General features: G+C 39.4%; 1 protein-coding gene across 9 annotated transcripts in view; it reads right to left on the bottom strand.

Annotated features, from left to right (window-relative positions):
* Nucleotides 1-1527: 1527 nt before the first annotated feature.
* EPS8 (EGFR pathway substrate 8, signaling adaptor) overlaps nt 1528-23075 on the bottom strand; it is a 134655-nt gene continuing 113107 nt past the window's right edge. For all 9 annotated transcript variants that reach the window (XM_064654366.1, XM_064654364.1, XM_064654371.1 and 6 more), the window contains 6 exons: nt 21407-21518; nt 20384-20527; nt 11639-11876; nt 7958-8138; nt 7392-7521; nt 1528-2793 (listed from right to left, as the gene is read on the bottom strand). In XM_064654366.1, the coding sequence (XP_064510436.1) occupies nt 2680-2793; nt 7392-7521; nt 7958-8138; nt 11639-11876; nt 20384-20527; nt 21407-21518 (919 nt within the window). In that variant the 3' untranslated portion in view covers nt 1528-2679. The remainder of the gene's footprint in view (nt 2794-7391; nt 7522-7957; nt 8139-11638; nt 11877-20383; nt 20528-21406; nt 21519-23075) is intronic.

A 23075-nucleotide genomic window follows, 5' to 3' on the forward strand; every position in this document is an offset into this window, starting at 1 on the left:
TTAGTATTAAAAAATAAGCCTCACTGCTCAAATGCTAAAGAAAACATTTTGAATGGAACACTGCATTTTACTACTGTTTTCATTTAAACCACTGAATATTTTGAAGTAAATATTTTCATTTGAGGAACCCCAGATGAGATCTTCTTTTGATTTCTTATAACTGCCAACAAACTGAAAATTCAAAAGCTGCACAGCATAGGGGTGAAGCTCCCTACGGTGCTTTAAACCACCAAGGAAATTCCAGCAAAAAGGGAAATACCTGCCTCGGCCCCAGATTTCACAGACTGTAACACAGAAATCGTAAAGGTTAGTTCAGCAAAGTTAAAGGGTAAAATACAACTCAAGTTGTACTGGCTTGTTAAGTCATTAGTAGCTGATTTAGGAACTATGAAAAAAGATAAATACAACCCCAGATTATTCTGCTTATCCTTTCAGTGTATGGAAGGGGTTTCCTTCCCCCTCACCCCCCAAGTATCTCCAAAGATGCCTCTGAGAACACTGACCACATTCAAACTCTTTCTAAACAACAGCCACACAGTAATCCAGATTCAAAAAAACTCCCAGCTGTGAAGCTACCTCTTTTTTTTTTTTTCTTCTCAGAGATGAACTATGGGTCCTTCCACCACAACCTCAGCATGCCAAACTCCAGAGAGTCAGAAAAGTCTCAGAGCTGATGTCTCTTTCTGGGCAAAAGCCGACCATGTGCTGAATGCTAGAATAAGGATTGCAGAGAGGATGAATATTGGCTTCCTATTTTGGTAATTAGCAGGGAAATAGAGGGTGCAGGTTGCTGCCACAATGCTTTTAATGGAATCAGACCTAATTCCCATGAGAAAAGACAGGGACTAATTTTTAAATATGAATTTCAAAGACCTTTTAAAAAGTTTCCTACTCCTGTACTTAAAAGTGAGAGGCAGCTTCACATCTCCACTCTTCAGGCTAGGTATGGATGCTGAAAGTGTGGGGAAGAGGGAATTCTGAGTAAGAGAATATGCCAAGCCTTTGGAGATCTGGGCTTGGCATTTAATGACAGGCAGTGAGCGAGACAGACAATTTCTCCCCTAAAGCTCTATATGTGTGTTGAATGGATGTAGTCATGACGCTGGTGTGCTGGCTGAAGTGTTTCCCAGAGGGAGAAAGCAATTGAGAATCATTGTTTCTTTCACTGGATAAGACAAGAATCCATTTTTTTAGTGACTGCTATGGCAGTTGAAGTCTTCAGTTTAGGATTTATCACTTACTGACCCGTTTCTGAATAAGACCATGCTTATGCAGACAGGCATAAAGAATATGTATTAAATGTAAAAATGTACATAGACACATAACCAACACGCAGAAGTAATATCTGTGAGGGCATTTACGATAAATGGCACTTAATAAATTTATTAAGAATTTAATCTTTTCTTTTGCGAAAAATGAATAGGATTCTTTTCTTCCCTTGTATGCAGAGGAAAAGTAAACTAATGGCAAAAATCAAGATTACTTTCTTATTTCATTACTGTCTTTGTAGCCACAAAGATACAACGATTTAACAGACAAGAAATACTGTTTATTGCAGACTTTAAGCTGATTCATGTGAAAAAGGCACTATGAAACTCAATCAAACTAGATGATTAAATTTGTCTAAATTAAGTGATATTATATATTATATATAATAAATATATTATATATAAAATCACATGACCATAACAGAGCATTTTGTGACAAAAAAATCATTTCATCTTCAAAAATAACATTTTCTGGAAAGGATGTTTCCTCTTCTTTTCCCCCTTTTTGCCTCCAGGAATCCACTTTCCCAAAAGATTACATTTATAAAAGAACAATAGTTTTTTTACATGAGGAAAAACTGATATCTGGGATCAACACACAGAGAAGTCTAGATTATACACTGTTCTTTTGATGGGTTAAGTTACAGGCAAAAAAAAAATGCAAGTATATTAAAAAAAAAATGTACTGTGAGTTGTTGCATGGCCAGCTACAGCAGATCTCATCACCTCTTTGAGCTGAGTTGTGTTACTATATTCTAGTTATTCCTTCTTGTGCAATATTATAGTTCATCACGGGTGAAGTATTGATAAAATCAATGTACAGAGTATTATTTTGCTATAAACAGCATCATTAGTAATAAAACATCTTGGGAGTGATGCAAGAAAGGTTCAGTCTATGCTGGGCTGCTGTTCATTCTCTAAAGATTTCCTCTCCAATTGCTGGCATCAACAACTTAAGTAAACATCCTGCAGCCGAATGCATGACAAGAAAGACTGAGCCAAAAAGACATAATTGCACACTACAGCAAGAGATGGGATTCAGAATCTTATAATTACTGAAGGGGTCAAATGCTTTTTTTATTGCTGGCTCAGCTTCCCTCAGATGAATCACAAAGATGTGCTACAATTTGTCTGTCATGTTAATTCCATAAAGCCAAGACTCATCTTTGGGTGTAAATGAATCGTGTACCAATATTTTCACCTGCCAGGAGGCTCCACTGCATTTCTCATCTGTTTATTTTTCGTGATGAGAAGGCAGCAGCAGGTACTCCTGTGGAGACTACTGTAAATTTTCTTTGTGTTGGCTAGTTAAGTTACAATATAGTAAGACATTCCCCTTCACTGCTTCCTAAAGCAAAGCTGGATGGTATGATGCTATGGGCAATGGAATTAAAGAAAAGAAGAAACACATTTAGTGGCTGCTCCCTTCATCAAAGGACTCCACACCTGAATCTGTGGCAGCTGCACTGATTTTTTCCTGTCGTCTTCTCATAATTTCTTGCAGTTCTGAACTACCACTGTTTGCCTATAAACAAAAAAGAAAAAGAGTTTATTTGTGGTTTTGGCATGTGATGACATTCCTCTTACAGCATTTTATTAATACAGGTTTTTGAACAAATTAAACTCACCTTGCAGCTCCAATAAGAAAGTATTTACACTACCCTTAAATACAGACCAGAAAAAAGCCTGCAGATTAAAAGTCTGAGCTCGCCCTTCAGCACTGCTGAGCATCTTTAATTCTCATACGAGGAAGTGTTGGATATGTATGGGGTGAAATATGGCTTCAGCAAAAGGAGGGTTAAAGGTCAGCAAGTTTGCTTGGGTTCCACCTCTGAGTACTTAAAAACCAGGGCAATAATATTTAGAAATTAAAAACCTGAAAATAAATCCTTGATGGGTTTGGATTTATGTAAATGCAGAGCTCACACAAACACGTGGGATTGCATAGCCAAGGGCTAAGCAAGGATTCAATCCCAGTCACTCACATTACATGATGCACCATCGTGCATTTGCTGCTCAGAGACACAGGTTTCAAACTTGTAGCACAGTACTTAGAATTGAACCATATCACAGTATTAGGAAGAGTGAAGTATTGTGAGGACAAGATTTTACTTCACCTTTTAAGAGTGAAAAACAGGTCTGCTGAGCCAGCTGCAAACAGATTGCTTTGACAACATAAATGAAGTTATTAGCAGGGCCAGGACACATATCCAATAGAGCAGAACTTCCCAAAGTGTGCATGACTTTGAATAAAACCAGGGGATTATAAAGCAAGAGCCATATCTGCTACTGTATTATTTGGCTATGACATGACCTTCAAAACTTCAAAGCTTCCAAAATAGCCTCTGAATAAGGAAGCAGAAACTGTTTGAAATCTGTAAAAGAAATTCCAAGACTGTTAAGGGGAAAATCCTTCAGCTGATTCTGAACACTGAAAATGTATCCTATTACATACATTTTAATTTAGATTTATCCCATTATATCCATTACAGTGCATTATCTGGTGCCATTGACCTGGCCAGACAGGTTAGGTGTCCACAGGGAGGGAGGCTACAATGTTCCTTCTATTTAAATTACCATTGCTCTCTTCTCCCAGAGTGGATTGGGCAGAGCAGGGGACTTATAAGTGATTCTCTGAAGGCGAGAAAGCAGTTTTATTTGTCTTAATTCATTCTGTCCTTGCCCTTTTGGTTTTAGATACAGAGCAAGTGCAGCAGTCACCCACTGCTGAAGTCATGCATAAAAAAACCATCAGCAGATACCCGACAACGTGCTTTATCAGGGGTCAGGTACAAATATTTTTCTGAAAACAACTGAGCAGCCCAAGCTGAAAGAGTTTGCCCTCCTGATAACATCAGTGACAACATGACTGATGAGCTTGAAAAGCTGCTTGACTAAACCAGCTGCAAGACACACGTGGCACAGCACAACAGGCACATCCTACTCAGAGGTGAGGGACAGCATAGCAAAGCAGCCCAGGGCTGTTCTTAGGAATACAACTTTTGGAACAGACTGCTAGACCTTGGCCCACAGTGATTTACCCAGCTTAGTCTCTAACCAGATCATGAGGTAAACTCCATCAGTCAATCCCAGTTCTGGGATTGTGCCTGGGTCATTCCTTTCACCAAGGTGTCAAAGAGAATAAGTTGTTCTTCCAGGCAATTTGATACATGTATTAGACAGAAACCATTTTCACTTTTAAAGCAATGTGTGCCTGTGCTTCCCACTGGTGGAGCACAAAGAGGTTCAGAATGTGGAACTCAAGTGTTCCTTTCTGGAGAGGACAGAAGTGGTGTTCAGGATATTGTGTCTCTACACTTATCTTCTTGAGCACTTTTCAACACCAGAGCCTGAAATGCTCAGCAGCACTTAAGGAAATGGACACATAAAACCCCCATAATCATGGAGGTTTATTAATATTTTCAACTTGCAAGGAAAAAGTAAACCCATGTAAAGTAAAAGCAAATATGACCAGCCAAGCTGCTGCAATGTCCTGTACTTGGCATATAAAGTCAACTTCAGCTCTCTGGGGCAGCCCCAGGAAGAGCTCCCAAGAGGGATCCTGTGATCAGGACAGGGAGCATGGTACATCCTGCCTCCTGCCAGGACACCCCTGCTGGCCACCACCACTTCCTCTGGCAGAAAGGATGTGTTTGGCCTTGGCTATGACCAACTCTCTGCTGTCTTGACACACTGGTCTCACAGAGTTATCTTTCAGCTTTTGCTTGGCCAGGCCCAGAAAGCTCTTAAACCCCAAAACACCTTCCCTGCACTTGCAGTCTGTTACTTGGTCATGTTCATACAGGGGCCACACAACTCCACTGGGAGTTCCTTGGATGCTTTAAACTCTGGTGTGATTCAGGGCTGAATGGAGTTACCACGAAAATAAGGTATAACAATTGAAAGTGTGGTACCTATTAATTTCCTTCCTCGTAAGGGTAAAATTATTACATTCCAACAACAACTGCAATTCCAATTATAAAATTATAAAATTCTTCTGCCTGAGGTAGAAGAACACTAAAAAGAAACTGGGAAGATCTGGTTGCTCGTATCTGGGAATGCAGCCCCAAAGCTGAGAGTAAGGCCTAGGTTGCAGAAATGGTTTGAATCCAGAAACACTTGTGGAAGATCCCGAGTAGAAATTAAAAAGAAAGACAAGGCATAGAGTTCTGTAGTGCCAGAGAGTGTGTGGGTTTGCTCTGCCTCTGGCTCTTATTGCTATTTGTATTTAATACCCAGGGCATTTACTGCAATATGACACCACAAGTGATACACAAAGGATGCCAGAGAACTTCCATGAAAATCTGGCACTCATTAATCATGTAGGACAATTATGGTGGTCAAACCCATAGCCCTGTTACTGCTTATAAAAAGCATTCAATTGTAAAATAGGTCTGACACTGGTACAAGCATGCATGTGCTTAAATGCTTCTGTTATTAGAAGTGTTTCCAATCTGAGCAATAAGAACATAGCCCTGTTTGGAACATGAAAGCTCATCTTTGCTGGGTCACATGTAGACATTTTGTTGTGATACTCATTCCCATAGCCTCTCTTAAACAAGAACAGCCTTCCTAAACCCTGTGATTTGCAATATTATAGGGAGAGAAATGAAGATGCAATTCCTTTGAAGATAAAATTCAACAAACAAACAACAGGCTAAAGCCACCAGGCATTGCATAAATTCTGAAATTCATCAGTTAAACCTCAAATATCAAGGCAGAAATAAATATTTCAATTACCTTTTCACTAACAAAATTGAATGACCTTGTTAAACTGTCAGCACCCTTATATTAATACTTGTAGAGGACCTATTAGACAAGTCTGGACTTTTCAGTTTCCTGCAGAGTGAGACCTAACTGAGGCAAGCAGAATAACAGCATGGAGGGGGAAAAAGGACAGATCCCTCCAATCCAGTGCATCTCTGCTTTCCAAACTAACTTCCATTACAAAGGCACTTCCGTCTCAGTACACAGCAGTCTTATAAAAATGAAATAAGATTGTTAACATTCAAAAAAAATTGAAGAATACGCATATATTTTCACTAGGAAATAATGGACTGCTCTGGGCTGTAGTGACTTATAATTCTAAGAACGAAGGTGAAGTATTTCTCCCTTCCCCTCACAGGAAAATAGGGCTTGAAGAAAGGAATAAAGCAATTTTAACAACATTAGAAAGTGGTGCTCTCTGATCCACACTGATCAGGCAAATTGTAAAATATGCATCATCTTAAATCTACCTTTAAAACTGTGCCTGGCAGTGCATGCTTATAATCATTTAAGCAAGACAGTCTCAGCTTTGTAAGAGGATAGAAAAACATTTTAAACTTCAAGATTTTCTTTTAAATGGGATATGAAGAATATAGCTTCTCATTTGGGTTAATCTCACCTCTAGACATTATCAAGACCATTTCTCCACTTGCCACAGCAGGTTTTAAAAGAAGTAGGTGCATCTCCAAATCTACTGGTTTAAAAATTGGCAAGCATTGTCCTCAGCACAGCTCTGTACACAAGCTTTTAAGGTGTTTAAGAAACAATACCACTGTAATTAAAGCAAACTGTTGCAGAGCAATAAATACAGAGATATAACACTTTATCCTTTACTCAGTAACTCTGGTAGCACAGTGTCCAAAGTGTTTGCTGCTCTTAGAAACCTTCCAATGCAGGTGCCACAAGGTTTAACCTGTAAGGCCTTGAGATTCAACAGTGAGCTCTACCACCTTCTCATGCCTAATAGATCAAATCTCCCCTACAAAGACAAAGCAAAACTAACACAACACCACCAAATGTACCAGGATTACCTGTTTGTCCAAGTACCAGGCAAAGCAAGAAGAAAAAGAAAGGGCATTTTACTCTCTCCTGTTGTTTCCCCTAAAGCTCTTTTTGGCTTATTTTGACTTCTTGCAGTCTGGTTACAGCACAAAATGTCTGAAACCCAAGTACTATTTCTAATGCTGTTTGGACCCCTGTTTCAATGAATTAATACCAAATAACTCAGATAGAAATAATGCTTATTGATGTGATGAGAACTGAGGAAAAACCATCTGCTTCACAGAAAGAGTTATTTACTTGTACAGATTCAAAACTGGTGACCCAGTTTAGGTCAGTAAGAAGGGTTATCCATACCTCCAAGGCAGACTTCTGTACCGTGATTTGGCTGTAGACTCTCGACCCTTCTGGGCAAACAGTCCTCAGTTCCTCTTTATTGAGGGAGAAGAGCTGAGCACCTGTCAGCACACCAAGGCTGTTGACAGTCCTGGGGTCACACCAAGGGAACAAACAAGAAATGAGCAAAAATACACCAGCCAAGAGAGAGAAGCAGGTTGTCTTCACCCCACATTGCCTCAGGTAGGGCTACTAAATTAAGAAAAACTTTTATACAACAGGACTCCTGAAGTCAATTGAGTATCTGTTATGAGTACCACCGTTTGGTGGAGGCTAATAAATATCTATACTTCTGTAGATCTATAACCACACTGACATCTATTTTTATTTTTATGTATATTAGGTACACTTATATATATATAAATATATATGTATATATATATATAGGTAAAATCAAAGTATTTTTTCCAAGAGTGCAGCTGACATTTCTTGGCTGCTCAATTTTAAAAACGTGGTCAGACCACATCCTACCTACTGACAGGAGAATAATTTAAATTAGTCTTCGTTACGTTTGCCCTCAAACTTACACAGGGTTGAATCCTTTGGACTGCAACCACGCTTTCACATCCTCAGGGGAGGAGTCGTAAGTGATGTTGACCACTGGGATGTTGGGTCGTGGCACGTGGAACTTCCTCTGGGCAGCGCTCCGGCCGATGGTGAGGCGGTGAACAAGTTCATCCTGCACCTCCTCCATCTGGGATTTCCTGCCTAAAGACAGAGGTCCCACAGGAGTTATTCTCAAAGTTGCTTTATCAAAGCCAGGTCTCTTATACTCCACTGTAAACCTTAAACTTTCTTTTTTTTCTTTAGAGATTCATTCGCTAGATCTGATTGAATTATTGTTGTCCTTTTTCCCCCCCAGGAATATTTCAAGATTCCCAATCCTCTCTTCATGAAAGAAAACAAATGCAAAAAATAAAAACCCAAACAGAATTCAACTGAGACCCTAGAAAGGAGACATGAGCTGGATGTCACACAGAGGTGTAGATCAGTCTGACAGCACCCAAGCTACAGAAGAAAATGGGCATGGAGAGTTATTCAATTGTCGTGGTCTGCCTTTCTTCAACTACAAGTGTCATGTTTTAAAAATGAAAACAAAACAAAAAAAAAGGATGAGGGAGGTTATAAGATTGCTTACACTGTGGAAAGGTAGTACTTTCCACAAACATTTTTTTCAATTTAAAGTCCAAGTGTTTAATGCAAATCAACATAGGGAAAAACATTTCACAGCTGCTGACACATATCACTCATTATACTCATTACATTAATAAGCTATTACAGTAGTCACATTTTTGAAGGGATTTTAAGAAATTTGAATTCACTCCAAGCCTGGAATGACTGATTAGCTGAAATATTGTCACATTTTCCATTAAAAAAGGGAAAGAAAAAAAAAAAGGTACTTGGTCTCATAGGCAAGAGCTTGTTTGTTTGTTTGTTAATTTTAAAGAAAAGTGTATGAATTCCCTATTCCCCAGAACTCATTTGTCTGAAGCATTTAGTTCAGTGGCTGGTCATTAGCAGGCAACAAACTGAAATGCTTTTCCAGCCATTTCAACAAAATCAATTATAATGACACTGAAAATTGTTTAAAATGCATATAGAAATTTGTATGGATACCTTCACCAAAATAGGTAGCATCCAAAAGGTGCATCTCAAAAATACTTTTTTGAGCTCACAGAAGACACTGGTTTAGCACAATTGACCACTCTGTCCTGAAACTCTGGAACAACTACAAAAATCCTTTGACAAGCAACACAAATTATCTCAAAAATTCTCAGGATTTCCTTGCCAAGATATTTTTAGCAATCTTTATTCAATCTTCTCACTCTGATACACAAACAGTAACTACAGCACCTTCTCTGATGCACTCACATGGCAAAAGCTATTCCTTTTCTCCCATTACACTGATAAGAACAGAAGAAAACAACACAACTTCAATATGAAAAAAATGTAAGATAGCAAAAATGTTTCCTTTTATATTCTCTCAAAACCTCTCCAGGGATCAACATCTCTAGGCAGTTACACAAATAAAAACAAGCTTTACATAGGCTTCTAGGATTATTTCTTTTTTAATCACCACAGCAAAAAAAAAAAAAAAAAAAGAAAAAACTTTGGTGTAGCCATTTTCTTTTTCCTTTTACAAAGTAGCCCCAGGTTCAAAGTGGACAAAATATCTCTAGTATAACATTTCAGGCATTCAGGCCCTACTGTGTAGGGTTTCCCCCTCCCCAGAGTGTGAATCAGAAACCCAAGTGACATGTGCTCAGTGATACACGTGAAAATCTGAAATGGGTTATACGAGTGAAGCCTTCAGGCAATGCTATTGAAGCATGCACCCATTATTTTCCCAAGCAGGAAGAGAGAGAGAACATTGCTATCTTCCTTCTGTTTACACAGATTTTGAAAGACTTACGCTTTATCTGGACCAAGACTGTATCAAAAGACAAATATTTAGCTGTTGGATAACAGGTTGTTACTGCTGTTAGATGTGCTACCAGAAATAAGCAGGACACTCCAGGGGTGGAGCAGGTTCTGCATCGTTCTCTGCAGGAGTCAGGTGGGTACTTGGGCAGCAGCTGCACAGGCAGGGTTTGGCCACCACCTTTGGGGAGGCACCTATTCTGCAAGGACTTTGAGGTACCTGAAGCCCATTAACTGGGCTTGAGTGACAGCTCTGGGAGGGTACAGGAGCTCTGTGTGACCCACAGCCTCAGCGGGGCTGAGAGGGCAAGAGATGTCTTGTAACCACTTAGTCTACAGCAACCCTTCACAACTCACACCCTATGCCTGAAGCCAGGATGGTCTTCTCATTTTCCACAGATGGATAGAGAAGGCTATCATGGATTCAAGGACACAGATATGCTATGGCATGCAAAGTCCTTACATGGAAATAAAATTATCATCATTTTTGTGCACGTGTGTGCGTGTGAAATTCAGTCTCACTTTCCACATATTTTGTAACTGCTTGGGTTTCTGATTTTATTTAAGTAACAAACTGCCCAAAATAGGACTAAGGCAGAAGCTCGCCCTACTGTTTCTTTGGGAAACAGCAGTGAAGCCTGTTCCTCCTGCCAGGCTGTTCTTCATTTATAATTTCCAGCTAGACTGTCCTTTAGGTGAATATATTAAAAGGGTCCCAGAGCCTTCCTGAGTTCAGAGCTTAGGCAAGAGCTTGTCCTCAACCAGACGTGTGATTATCTACACAGGCATACTTCCCATCCACTGGAGACAGGGGAAAAAGAAGCCTTTTCCCAGAAAGGCTTATGCTCAATACCAGTTTCTAACCTTAGGAGGAAGCAGGATTTTCTGATAAGGCAGGGAGGCAGAGGATGGGAAAAGCTGTCAAAAAGTTTGAACTACAAAAAGCTTATTATTTTAACAGCTACTTCTTTAAAAGCCACAGCAAATTCTTGACTATATGTTTCAGTTATTACAAAGCCAAACAATCACACTGCTTTTTAAGCAATTTAGGACAGAAATTACTGACTACATAAGTTCTTCCAACCCAATCTGCTTTTCAGTCAAGCCTCAGCATTGGCTGGGCTTTGTATTTACAAGGTGGCCTTAATCAGAACTTTTCATGACAGCTACACACTGTTGGATATGCATCACCAAGCTTTTCCACCTAAAGAGCTACCTCATAAGACAAGGGCATGAAAGTTCCATGGCTTGCCAGTTGCTGCTGCTTTGACCAAGCCAGGGGGACCTCACCGTAAGACGAGCCTCCAACAACACTATTACAACATGGTTCTATGCATCAGCCAGACCTGTAAGTCTTCTTGCAAGCCTTGGATACATGTTTTAGAATGGTGCAAGTGAACTATGGATGTTCACGCACTGAAGTGTAAAAACACTTTTAAAAGCATTTAGGTTGTAACACAGCAGTGAGTTTAGGTGGAAAACGTCCATTAGGCAGAATACCAGCATGGGCATTTCCAGTGTTGAAAGCCACTGACTAGAGATCCTTGACATTCATAAAAGGAGAGGATTTAGGACTGGGACAAGCATCGAAGTGTTCTGTCCCTACTTACCAATATGATCATGGAGCGTCAGAACAAACACAGAAAATCCGTATTTTAAACACGGGGTTAAAACTAAATTTTTCATTAAAATTTTATCTGAAACACAATTTTAAGGAATTCTAGGAGTGAGCAAAACACACAGGAACGGGAGAAATACTTTTTGTCTCGTTTCTTAGGCAAACTTACGATCCACAGGAATTTGCTTCTGCCTCTGAGTGTCTCGTGCAACACTCCCACCGCTGTCACTGGAGGTGCTGCTTTGGCGGCTGACGGCTGCTGGCGCCTTGGGCACGGGAACTGGAATAGGTGCTGGTGCACTGGGAGGGAGGGGGACAGCCACTGGGACAGGAGCAGGTGTGGGAGGTGGTGAAGGAGTAGCAGGAACCGGGTCAGATTGTTTTCCTACATAGTCCGTCCTTTGTTTCTGAAAAGACGCAGAGAGACTTTTAGTTCGACAGCAAAATCTTGACATCAAACTCAGGTTTCTGCTGGGATGCATTGCACCAACTGATGTCATTTATCACACAAAGGCATCTTACTTGCCAGATACAGTTCCAAAATTTGCCAAAACTTGATCTGGCATCAGTGTTTGCCACCAATTTCCTTCTCCGTGGGACACAAAGCTCACAGCAATGGAATCGTCTGAAATACGTTTCCTTCTTTCGAACAGATGAATTCTATACATGAAATAGTTTTTAAATCCCAAACCTCTATTACCTGGCACTTTTTAATAGCATTCAAAATTTCTGAATTAACAAATTTCATCAGTGTAAAAATGTGTATTTTAGAGATGGTATGTAAAAAAAACAGTGAAAAATTAATATACCCAGCCAAACTTAAGCCCAACTAAGGCTTTAACTTACAAATGTCAGTAGGATTAGGATAACACATTGTTTCTTGAACTGTAGACAGTATTAAAGAGGTTCCTCCTCCTCCTCTCCATTCAATTGTGCATTTTCAGCTGTCAGTGTGATCATATGGCCTCAATGTAATGATCCAATTAAAAAAACCCACCAAATTCCACAATTCTTGAAATAGGGCTGTTGTTTCTTTTCTCCCCAATTCACGCAAAGTTCTAAAACCATGCAAGTTATCTTACTGCTGATAACTAACTAGCAGGTGTCTCAAGAGTAATTTTGGCAATGAATTTCTTCTTCTTTGCTTTTAGAATGGCACCAGTTACAGGAAGGCACAAATATCTTCCCAAAGCAATCCCAATGACAGATAAGTCCATAAGCAACCTGTGCTACCCTTTTCTTTCAAACAGTTCACACTCCCTGTCTCACTGTTAAACAGTGTTCCCTCCCTGCAACATGGGACTAACACAGCTTGAAAGTTCAATATTGAAGTTTGTTTGCCCAACAAGAAAGCCTCGTTTCTTAGTTATGAGAAGCCTGTTTACTTTGGTATGAAGATAGATGAGTACATTCCCCAGATTCATTGCTACTTCCTGAAATACCTGTCCCTATTTCCTTGGAGGCAGAGGGTTTACAGCGGATCAAGCAGGGAAATATTTGTAGGAGCCATATGTTAGAATCTGAGCGGCAGATCACTGCCCTGACAACAATCAAACTTTCATTAAATGTCAACAACTGCCCTGCTGTTACAGGAATCTCCAGCTCAGTTAAGTCCAGCTGATGGACAAGGCATTTTACTGTGATTGTAAACTGGGACCGCTGCAGCTGGACGAGTTACACCAGCAGAAAACTCACCCCATCAGCTTCTGCAGCCAGACAATTAAGCCTGAGAAATCAGTCTTTTATTTCCCATAGATAATTTTTCATTTTAATTGTATTAGTTACTGAAACAAACATTTTTGTTTGTTTGTTTTAATGTTAGCATTTCGCTGTTCAAAGGCATTCAGCGCTCAACAGTTTTGTGTCCACCTTGTGCGGTGCATTGCGGGGAGGTAAAAGAAAATAACCATGACTTTTCTGTATGCTGCTATTTCAACGTTAAGACAATACTTTTTAAAATGTCAAATGACAAGCAAAGTGCAATGCATAATATAAAAGAGAACAAGCAGAATAAATATATTTACGAAATTTGCCCTTTGGTGGGAAGAGAGCGCCCTACGAGGTATATAGCAAATATACCATAATTTATGACATATACATGTACTATGCTATATCCAAAAGCTTGTTAATGAATTTAAAAATTTCACAAATATTAAAGTGTTCTAATGATATTCACGTTTTTTAATCCTGTTCACAGATTCCAATTACTAGACTGTTATCCCCACAATGTACCTACATGTCCCTTGATCTACTAAAAAAAAACATGCAAAGAAAAAGTAGGGCTTTTTTATGATAGAGAGGATTCATTACAAATCAAGGCATTCACTGCACATCACCACAGTCATAATCCAGAAAAAGTGACAGCTAAAAACCAAACGTAGCTCTCAACGGATGCTACTGGAGTAGTTTCAAAGACATGTTGTACTGCACTCATAAGCTTCATCAAAACAACTTGCTGGAGTGAAAACAAAAATTACTCTGGAAGCATCACTCAAATTCTAAATTTACAGATGAAACCATAGTTTGCATTTTGCATTTTGTTGAACAGTGCCCAAAAGCCAATTATATATTTGAATCGCATTTAACATTTCTTTTTTTTTAACTCTTCTTTTTTTAACTCCAGATCTTTTGAGGACATCAACACATTCATCTCATCACTTCTATTCATTGCTACAAAAAGAACCAAACATGCATTATGGAATTGGTGACTACACAGTACAACAGATTAATTTTTGAGGTTCGATATCAGAAGAGTAATTCAGTTACCTCTGAAAGCTCTCCCAGTAATTGCTGTGAGGAAAATGGAGTAAATCACATCAAATAGTAATGTCAGAAAGGTAAAAAGTAACTGCCTCACACATCACTCCTGAAATTTCATGCACATTAGCAATTTAAAACAAAGGAACATCAGTGCTAATTATTACTCTTCTTACTCACTAAGAAACTCACATAGTGATTTATTCTCATATTCTTGTTTTGAATAAGGAAGAGAGTGCTGGCTCCAAAACATACATACGTGACACCATATAAGCAATCAGCTCTTTTCAAAGCCCCTACTTGCACAAAAACTTAGAAAGAGGTTTAATAAAATAAAAAATCCAGAGAAAAACCTGACAATGGATTTAAGATCATCGGGTGCATGTAGAGAACACTTTCAACTGTAGAACAATAAGAGTTAAGTCACAGCAGGTATTAAGAAAAGTAGTTATTTGTTTTAGCTCCAGAAATGCTGGCTAGCTCAGAAAATGAGATAAAGGTCACGGCTGTCAGACATGTACTAATAGAATGGGTTGGGTTGGGAGAGACCTTGACACTCCATCCAGTTCCAAACCCCTGTCCCAAGAGGGCACCTTCCCACTAGACTCAACCTGGCCTTGAACACTCCCAGGGATAGGGCATCCACAACTTCTCTTGGCAACCTGTGCCGGTGCCTCAAATTTCTTCCCAAAATATAATCTAAACCTCTTCAAGATTAGAGCCACTATACCCTGTTCTATCACTGCATATCCTTGTAAACATCCCTCTCCAGTCCTCCTGTGGGCTCCCTTTAGGTACTGACAGGCAATTACAAGGTCCCCCCAGAGCCTTCTCTTCTCCAGGCCGAACAATCCCAATTCTCTCAGCCTTTCTTCATAGCAGAGCTGCTCCATCCCTCTGATCATCCTGGTGGCCTCCTCTGGACTTCCTCCAACAGGTCCATGTCCTTCCTGTGCTGAGGACCCCAGAGTTGGATGTAGCACTGCAAGTGGGATCAGGGCAGACTAGAGGGACTCCCTGGAGCAGACCAGAGGGGCAGAGTCACCTGCCTGGACAATTTGCTGACTAGCTACTCACTCATTTCCTCACAGCAATAAGAACAATGAACAATTCTGGGTTTTATTTTTCCATCTTCCTCATATTTTTATTTCTTTTGAGAATAAACTACAATCATCAACTCATGTAAACTGGAACAAATCCTCTGAATTACTTGGAACTGTGATGATACACATACACTCGTTAAAAATCTGGATACACCAGAAAAGCTTGCTGGGACTAAATTTTGTTTTCTTATTCTTGCCAGAAAACCTTTGATTTTACAGGGAAAAAAATGAACTCCCAAAGCTGTTTTCAACACACTACAGGCTGCGTCTTGTAAAAAACCCCCAAGATTCAGTATGGTTCAACCTATTTTTAATGAAAGCAAAATAATAAGCTTGAGTAAAAGTGCTAATGGTATCAATCCTAATTCTTCATCATTGTAAAAGACTGGGAACAACGTATTTTCAAATGCATTTTGGTATTAAAAAAGGAAATATGTATATTCAAACTATGGTAAATACTTAACATTAGAGAGGCACTGGAAACAGCCACAACTAGTGTTAGTGCTGGGAAATGTTCTCATTAAGTTAACACAGACACAGAACTTCTCGTTTACTCCCTTTCTGAACATTTTAGTGCCACATTCCTGTTTGCACAGTGACAGGAGTCCACCAAGAGGGATGCAGAGCATTCAGCCTCAGTTTTGTCAACAGCATTGTGGTTTGGGTGTTTTCCTGAGACTCATTTGAAGAGAGAACCAACCACTTGTCTTCAGGCAAAAGGGCCAATGAGGTACCCAAGACTGGAAGCGCAAATTTCAAGTGAGGTCTTTTGCCAGAGTTTACTTTGGTGGGCTCAGCTGTTACACAAACAGCTGCCTATTAAAATCCCATTAAAAGTCACCAAAATAAATCTTTGCGGGGTGCACCACATTTGTGGTTTTACTGAATTTACAGGAAATTTAGACAGAATTTACTAATTCAAACTGTTATTAGCTAGGGTTTAATCCTCAGAAGGAAAGAAGGAAAGAAGGACAGGACAAACTGGGGACTTTCAAAGTCTTATCATTAATCAAATCCTTTTTACAAACACTCAGTACAGTTTTGTGTAATACATGGCATTCCATAATTTGGCATTGGATCAATTTTGAACTGGATAGGAAAGAACTTTTTCTTTTTTAAAGCCCTCAATAAGTCTTGGTCTGATGGAAGCTTTAAAGAGAATTTGATATGAAATGCGATAAAAAAAGATACTGTCCCTTGGTCAAGAATTATGACATCTCATTGGCAAAACGAACACCTGGCACGTGCATCTCTTCATTATCAAACACTTCATGATCTGCAGGAAGGATACCAGTTGGCAAAAGATGAGTATGACACTAACTTGGAGTCACAAACGCTGTGCTTGAGGGGAAACAACTTCCCACAGAGGTGTTTTTGGTGAGCTGATAAACAGAGAGACTTCAAAGAAAGGTTTTTATGGTCGATCACCAAGAAAGGCAAAGGACGCTTGTCCCAAATGAGGTGGAGACCTTTGTCTTGGTGTTTATCTACCTTAGACATGCTTCTTATGTACCCTGTCACTGTGAACAGTCATGTTTTTTTAAAGTAAGACTACAAGACTGCATTTGACTTAACATTTACTCTTTATGTCTAAAGATTTCATACACATCACTGATAATACAACTGTCTCACCTCACAAAGGGTGTCAGGAGATTAATTAACATGCCCACCAAGATACACATCTCTATCCCAATTATGTTCTTCAAACTTTGTTTTCAAGAGTATTAAAAAAAAGGTAATAATATGCACAGTAAATAAGAAATACTATGATGAATTATTTTATAGGTTCCCCAGCAATACTTGCAGAAATTAAGAAATCAGAGTGCTCGAGAAACTGTTTATATTCATACACAATGGGATGGTGAAATACCACTGTTGGTTCGAAATTAAAAGGCAGATTAAACGACCAACACCACAGAAAACTCTTATAAACAATAACTAACATTAGTAGAAAATAGAAGAATTCAGCAAAATGTTCTCCTAAAAAGTACAAAAGTACCAAACAAGCAAAAATACTGTTGCCTGGAACTAATTCAACTGACCAGAGGACATTGTTACAGCCTTCAGCTCACAAGGATGATGAAATATCTAGGATATTGCTGGCAATGTTCCTGCAAGTATCACCTTAGTGCTTTCATGTAACAATTTGAGACCTGGATCCTGAAAGGGACTGAGTGAAAAATCAAGGTCTAAACTAATGTGTGGGCTCAGAGGTCACTAGGAAAGGGAACACAGGGAGAGTAAAATAAACTTTGCATCTCTGAGAATAATTGTGATAATGAGGTATCCTCCTCTCAGAGAAAGGGTGTCTGTCTGTAGCATAATCAAATGAAATAATTATGTCTTTCAGTGGAATCCTTAATCCTTCTTAGTAATCTGGAAACATCCTTTGGTGAGCAGTGCACTGACGGCATTTAACCTGTAAATGAAGACACCAACCTTGCACACAGCACTTATCATAGAATCATAGAATCAGCTGGGTTGGAAAGGACCTCTGAGATCATCAAGTCCAACCCTTGATCCAACACCGCCGTGGTTACCAGACCATGGCACTGATGCCACATCCAGTCTCATCTTAAAAACTTCCAGGGACGGAGCATCGACCACTTCCCTGGGCAGCCCATTCCAATGCCTGATTACCCTTTCTGTAAAGAATTTCTTCCTAATATCCAACGTAAACTTACCCTGGCAGAGCTTAAGACCGAGCTCTCTTGTCTTGCTGATAGCTGCCTGGGAGAAGAGACCAATCCCCACCTGGCTACAACCTCCTGTCAGGGAGTTGTAGAGAGTGAGGAGGTCTCCCCTGAGCCTCCTCTTTTCCAGGCTGAACAGCCCCAGCTCCCTCAGCCTCTCCTCATAGGACATGTGTTCAAATCCCTTCCCCAGCTTTCTTTCTCTTCTCTGGACCTGCTCCAGCCCCTCTATATCCTTCCTGAACTGAGGGGCCCAGAACTGGACACAGCACTCGAGGTGTGGCCTCACCAGTGCTGAGTCCAGGGGAAGAATCACTTCCCTGGTCCTGTTGGCCACACTGTTCCTGATCCAGGCCAGGATGCCATAGGCCTTCTTGGCCACCTGGGCACACTGCTGGCTCATGTCTGCAGCTCACACCACAGCAGACAGGACACTCTGAAGGCAGTCTTTTGAAAACCAAAGACGACTTAGGAGAGCAGCAAAAGCCGCGCAGCACCAGGTGCTGAGCCTGCTCCTGTTCAGGGTCTGGCAAAGGCAACGATAGGAACCACTTCAATTTCCTGCTCTACCCACAAGCTCTCCTGCCTGACCTTGGGCGAGGCAGTCATCCCTTCAATGCCTCACTTCTTTCTGAAATAGCAGCAATGTCTCACAGCGCCATTATGAAAATAAATAGAGTTATGCAAACAGATCCCAAATGAACCATGTATCTATCACAGGAGAACAGACAAATGAGCACGCTCAGGAGTGCTAAAATTACAATAATCACCATGAAGTTAAGAACAACATTACTGACATTCTTGGTAAAGACTCCATTTATCTTGTGCAATCCATTATATTCTTAAATAATTTCACAGTATTTCAAACTCACATTTGAGTATGATCAAGCTGTAGGGAGTAACCTGCCAGCAGGCAAAGAAACAAACTTATGTTAAATGTTGTTCTCTGACCCTAATTTTTATAGGTCCATTAAGAATGCTTTGTGGAAATGATTACTTTATTAGATGCCGTGTCCTGTCATTATTTCACCCAGAAAACTGCAAACCCCGCAGTGCATTACAAAGAACAGCCTAAGAACCTCTACTCAAAACTGTACTTGGTCTGCTCAGGGTTTGTTGGCAAATTCCAAACACACAAAATCACATGCACATGAATTAAAAAACAAGTCAGATCTTTAAATCAGGATTTGAAAAGCACTCTAGATGCATGCTTCATTTCGCAGACAGGTAAAACCATAATCAATTCAGAATGAGCCAATACATTACAGGCAAACAATTATGGATAGGAAAGCTCAGAAATGGTCTGATTCAAGCCCATCAAGCTCAAGATAGGTCTATTACATTATTGTGCAAGACATTATGGCATTTCTGGGTTTTCAGTCATCAGTTGCAATGTGCAGGGACAAGGAATGAATATTAGATTAAATTAAACTTCAAGTTTTAACCAAAATTTGGGTTGCATTTGGACTTAAAAAGCCTGATTCGGAGGCAGGCCTGGAATTTCTGCTTAATCCAAGCTTGTTTGCCTAAACTTTCAAGATCATTGGAAACAAAAGGAAAGAAACAGGTCTTAGAAAATAGAACCTCTTATTTAAGCAGCCTCTGACTCCTTTTAAATTTTGTCTAAAAATATGCAGTACAACTTTATCCTGTATATCCTTACTTAGGTGGACAATTGCACTGACGTAAGATTACTTTTTTTTTAAAGTATTTTACTCTCTAATTCTGTTGAACACGTAAAAGAAACAACAACAACAAAAATCTTAATTCCACACCACTACATGAAAGAAAGAAAACCAGAATTAGGTCAGGGTAATAAAGTGCTATTGATGCACAGACAAAGTAATTGAAAAATACCTTGCTTTGTGAATTCAAAAGCAAATATGCCTTTTTTATGACTACAAAACTAAAATAATTAAAAAAAATCAAGACTGGGATAGAGACATACAAAGACAGAAAATAAAAAGGAAAGCTACAGTTCACTCTCTTAGGAGAAACAAAGATGACCCTACCTTAAATAATTCAAACTCCTTCTTTGGCATCAACAGCTATCAATCCAGAAAGGATATTTGCAATTAAAATAAATACATACAGATCCATTAGGATTCAAATTACCACCTCTAAGCAAATAATCAGGAAACAAACAAAGTAAAACATTTTGCTGTGTCTCTATCACATTTATTCTCAAGCTGGACTCTATGAAATACAGAAATCACCCTCATGTTGAACAAGAAATGTAAATTCTTTTTGACATATCAGTGGAACATGCAAGTATTTTAGCCTTGCTGTGAACCTCTTCCTCCTCCACATGCACACATTTGCACTTGAAAGGAAAGTTTTGCTCCCAACAGGAGACAGTACCTGGATGGTGCGGGTATACACAGGCTCTGGCCATCCTTGACCACCTTCTTGACTTCTCAGAGGATCCAAAATATTGTTTGGCACAAAGCCTGTGCTGCCACTCCTGTTCTGAACCTTCCACCACTGCTTTCTGTCATCCAGAATCTGAAATAATTTGGTAAATTAATTACATATTTTTTCTGATTTTCCTCCTGCCAGTACTTAGGCTGTGCATAATTTCAAAACAAAGCCATAATTTGCCAGGTTCTGTGACTGCCGACAGATCTTACAGAGATATGTCCCTAAGAAACCTCTGTAGCTTCCTTGATTATCATCACTATTAATTCTACATGGTTGTATTGCACTTTTCAAAACAGGCCTCTCAAGGAAGGACATGGAAGAGAAGTGTGTAATGAAGCTCTGTAAACACAGACATGGGATGGATCAGACACAGGGGAATGAAAATCAAGTACTTGCACAGAGAGGTTGGCACCTCTACGACCCATATGCTGGCAACAAGAGGATTAAATAATTATTAATAACCCAAGTAAAAGGGCATTGTTCTAGGAGAGGACAAATTTGGAGAGACAGCACTTCTGGGTAAACACGGAACTGGAGCAGGATGGCCATGAAAAGCCAGAAATCTGACTGCCTGCTGTACAATCTCATTCACAACATTTTCCGTCTTTGTTGCTCCCTTCCTTCCAAATGTATCTCGCTTTCAGGGAATCAACTCCTCTGTCCCTATACCCAGTGCATACACAGATAGTGTTTGCCAGAGCCAGTTCTTTAAATACTACTAAATGTTTAAAAGCAACACCAGAGACTATGTTAAAAACCCACACAAATATATTCCCAGCATGGATCTCTACAGCACCCTTCGCAAAAACGACGCGAAACAAATTAAACTGAATTTTCCATATTGAGGGACATAAATCAAACACATTGCAGCAAATATTAAGGACAGCCACACTGCCCACAGAAAAGGTACTCTCATCTTTGAGTAGCACCAGAAATTTGTGTTCTCTTTGCAAACAAAATTACCTCTACGATCTCTTCTTTCGTGACAGAAAGCTCACTGTTGTTTCTTGCCACAAATTCGTACTTGCATTTGGCATATTTCTTGCTCTGTGCTTTATTGTGTGCTTCATAGTTTCTGCAAAGCAAAGATCAGACTATTGTTCAGTGAGACATTCAAGCAAATAAAACCACAAATGCCCTCTTCCAACAACCTGCAACACATTATTTAAAAAAACCACCTCTCCACCATAACATGCTGCTGCTGTAGAACTGCCTATTCATAATATACTGATTTAAGTGCCAAAAAAAGAAATAAAAAATAAATAAAACAAAAGAAAGAGGTGGTTGAACTACATGGACCACAAGAACTGATAACCTTTATCAGCTCACTGCTTGCAAGATGTATGATAACAACTTGGATTAGCAGGTGCCATTGTTTTAAAATAAACATGTACACTGTATTTAGTTTGTTTTTCTACAGAAGGTTAAACAATCACTTGTTACAGAAACAAATAACTATACTTACTATATAATTGATAGCTTGTGCTTTGTATGAAATTGTATTTCTAGTGTTCATCGTAAATTGTTTCAAATTCATAGTAGATGAATAAATTTTTTGCCATAAACCCTAATGGAATTAAACTCTAAAAAACACTCACCTACTGTTAGATCAGTTTTCTTAACTGACCATAAGATACCATCAGCTCTAACAACCTCAGGTTACTTCATCAATTAAAAATGAGAAATAATTTCTTGGCAGTTACAAACTGGGTTCATGGCAGAACAAAGCATACCACAGTTTAGTTCTGTATCTTTCTGTCTGCATGAGGAATGACCCACTCAGAAACCCTGTGGTTAAGAGGCTACTAGGTTTTTTGATGTAGTACCTCTTCAAGAGGAAGAGTTCCCAGCCCACTCAAAACAGGCCCTCCAAGAAACCCCACCCCCAATAATTTATTTACTTATTGCAAATTACACCAAACTGCATAAATCCATACCAGACAGTAAAACAAACTAAATAAGTAGTAAAAGAAATAAAATATAAAATAAAATATAAAATAAAATAAATTTAAATAAATATAAAATAAAATATAAAATAAATAAATATATTTGAAAAGCTAATGAAAGCATGCAGCAATTGATGGTTTGAAATGCTGCACACATCACAGCACAGGGATACAAATGCAGACGGTTGCTGATGCTGGCACTGTGTAACCGTGGGTCCCAGGTGTGCCTGAGCAATCCAGCAGTTACCTGGCTATTGCATGGCTGTGGAGAACTGTCTCACTTGACTTGAAGAGCAGAACCAAGGAAGAGTCATATTTAGATTGAAAGATTATTTTGAGAGAAAGATGAAAACACTACAAGTGTTTAAGGAGAGAGTGAAAACCCCAACCTGCAGAACAGTTGTTATGAGGCTCAACAATGTGTGAGTAGTCCAATTTTTTCTGCCACCCACTTAAAATTTATATAATTTTGAACTCCTTTCTTACTATCTCAGCTCTGACAGTGCTTTTACTTTTAGGCTGTCTTTCTAAAATCCCTCCACTACCTGAAGGGACCCTATGGGAAAGATGGGGCAAGACTATTACAAGGGCATGTAGAGACAGGACAAGGGGGAATGTGTTTAAATTAAAAGAGAACAGGTTTACATTATTACAATATTAGGAAAAAATTCTTTACTCTGAGAGTG

Source organism: Pseudopipra pipra, chromosome 5 (assembly GCF_036250125.1).
Source record: "Pseudopipra pipra isolate bDixPip1 chromosome 5, bDixPip1.hap1, whole genome shotgun sequence".
Lineage (NCBI taxonomy): Eukaryota > Metazoa > Chordata > Aves > Passeriformes > Pipridae > Pseudopipra > Pseudopipra pipra.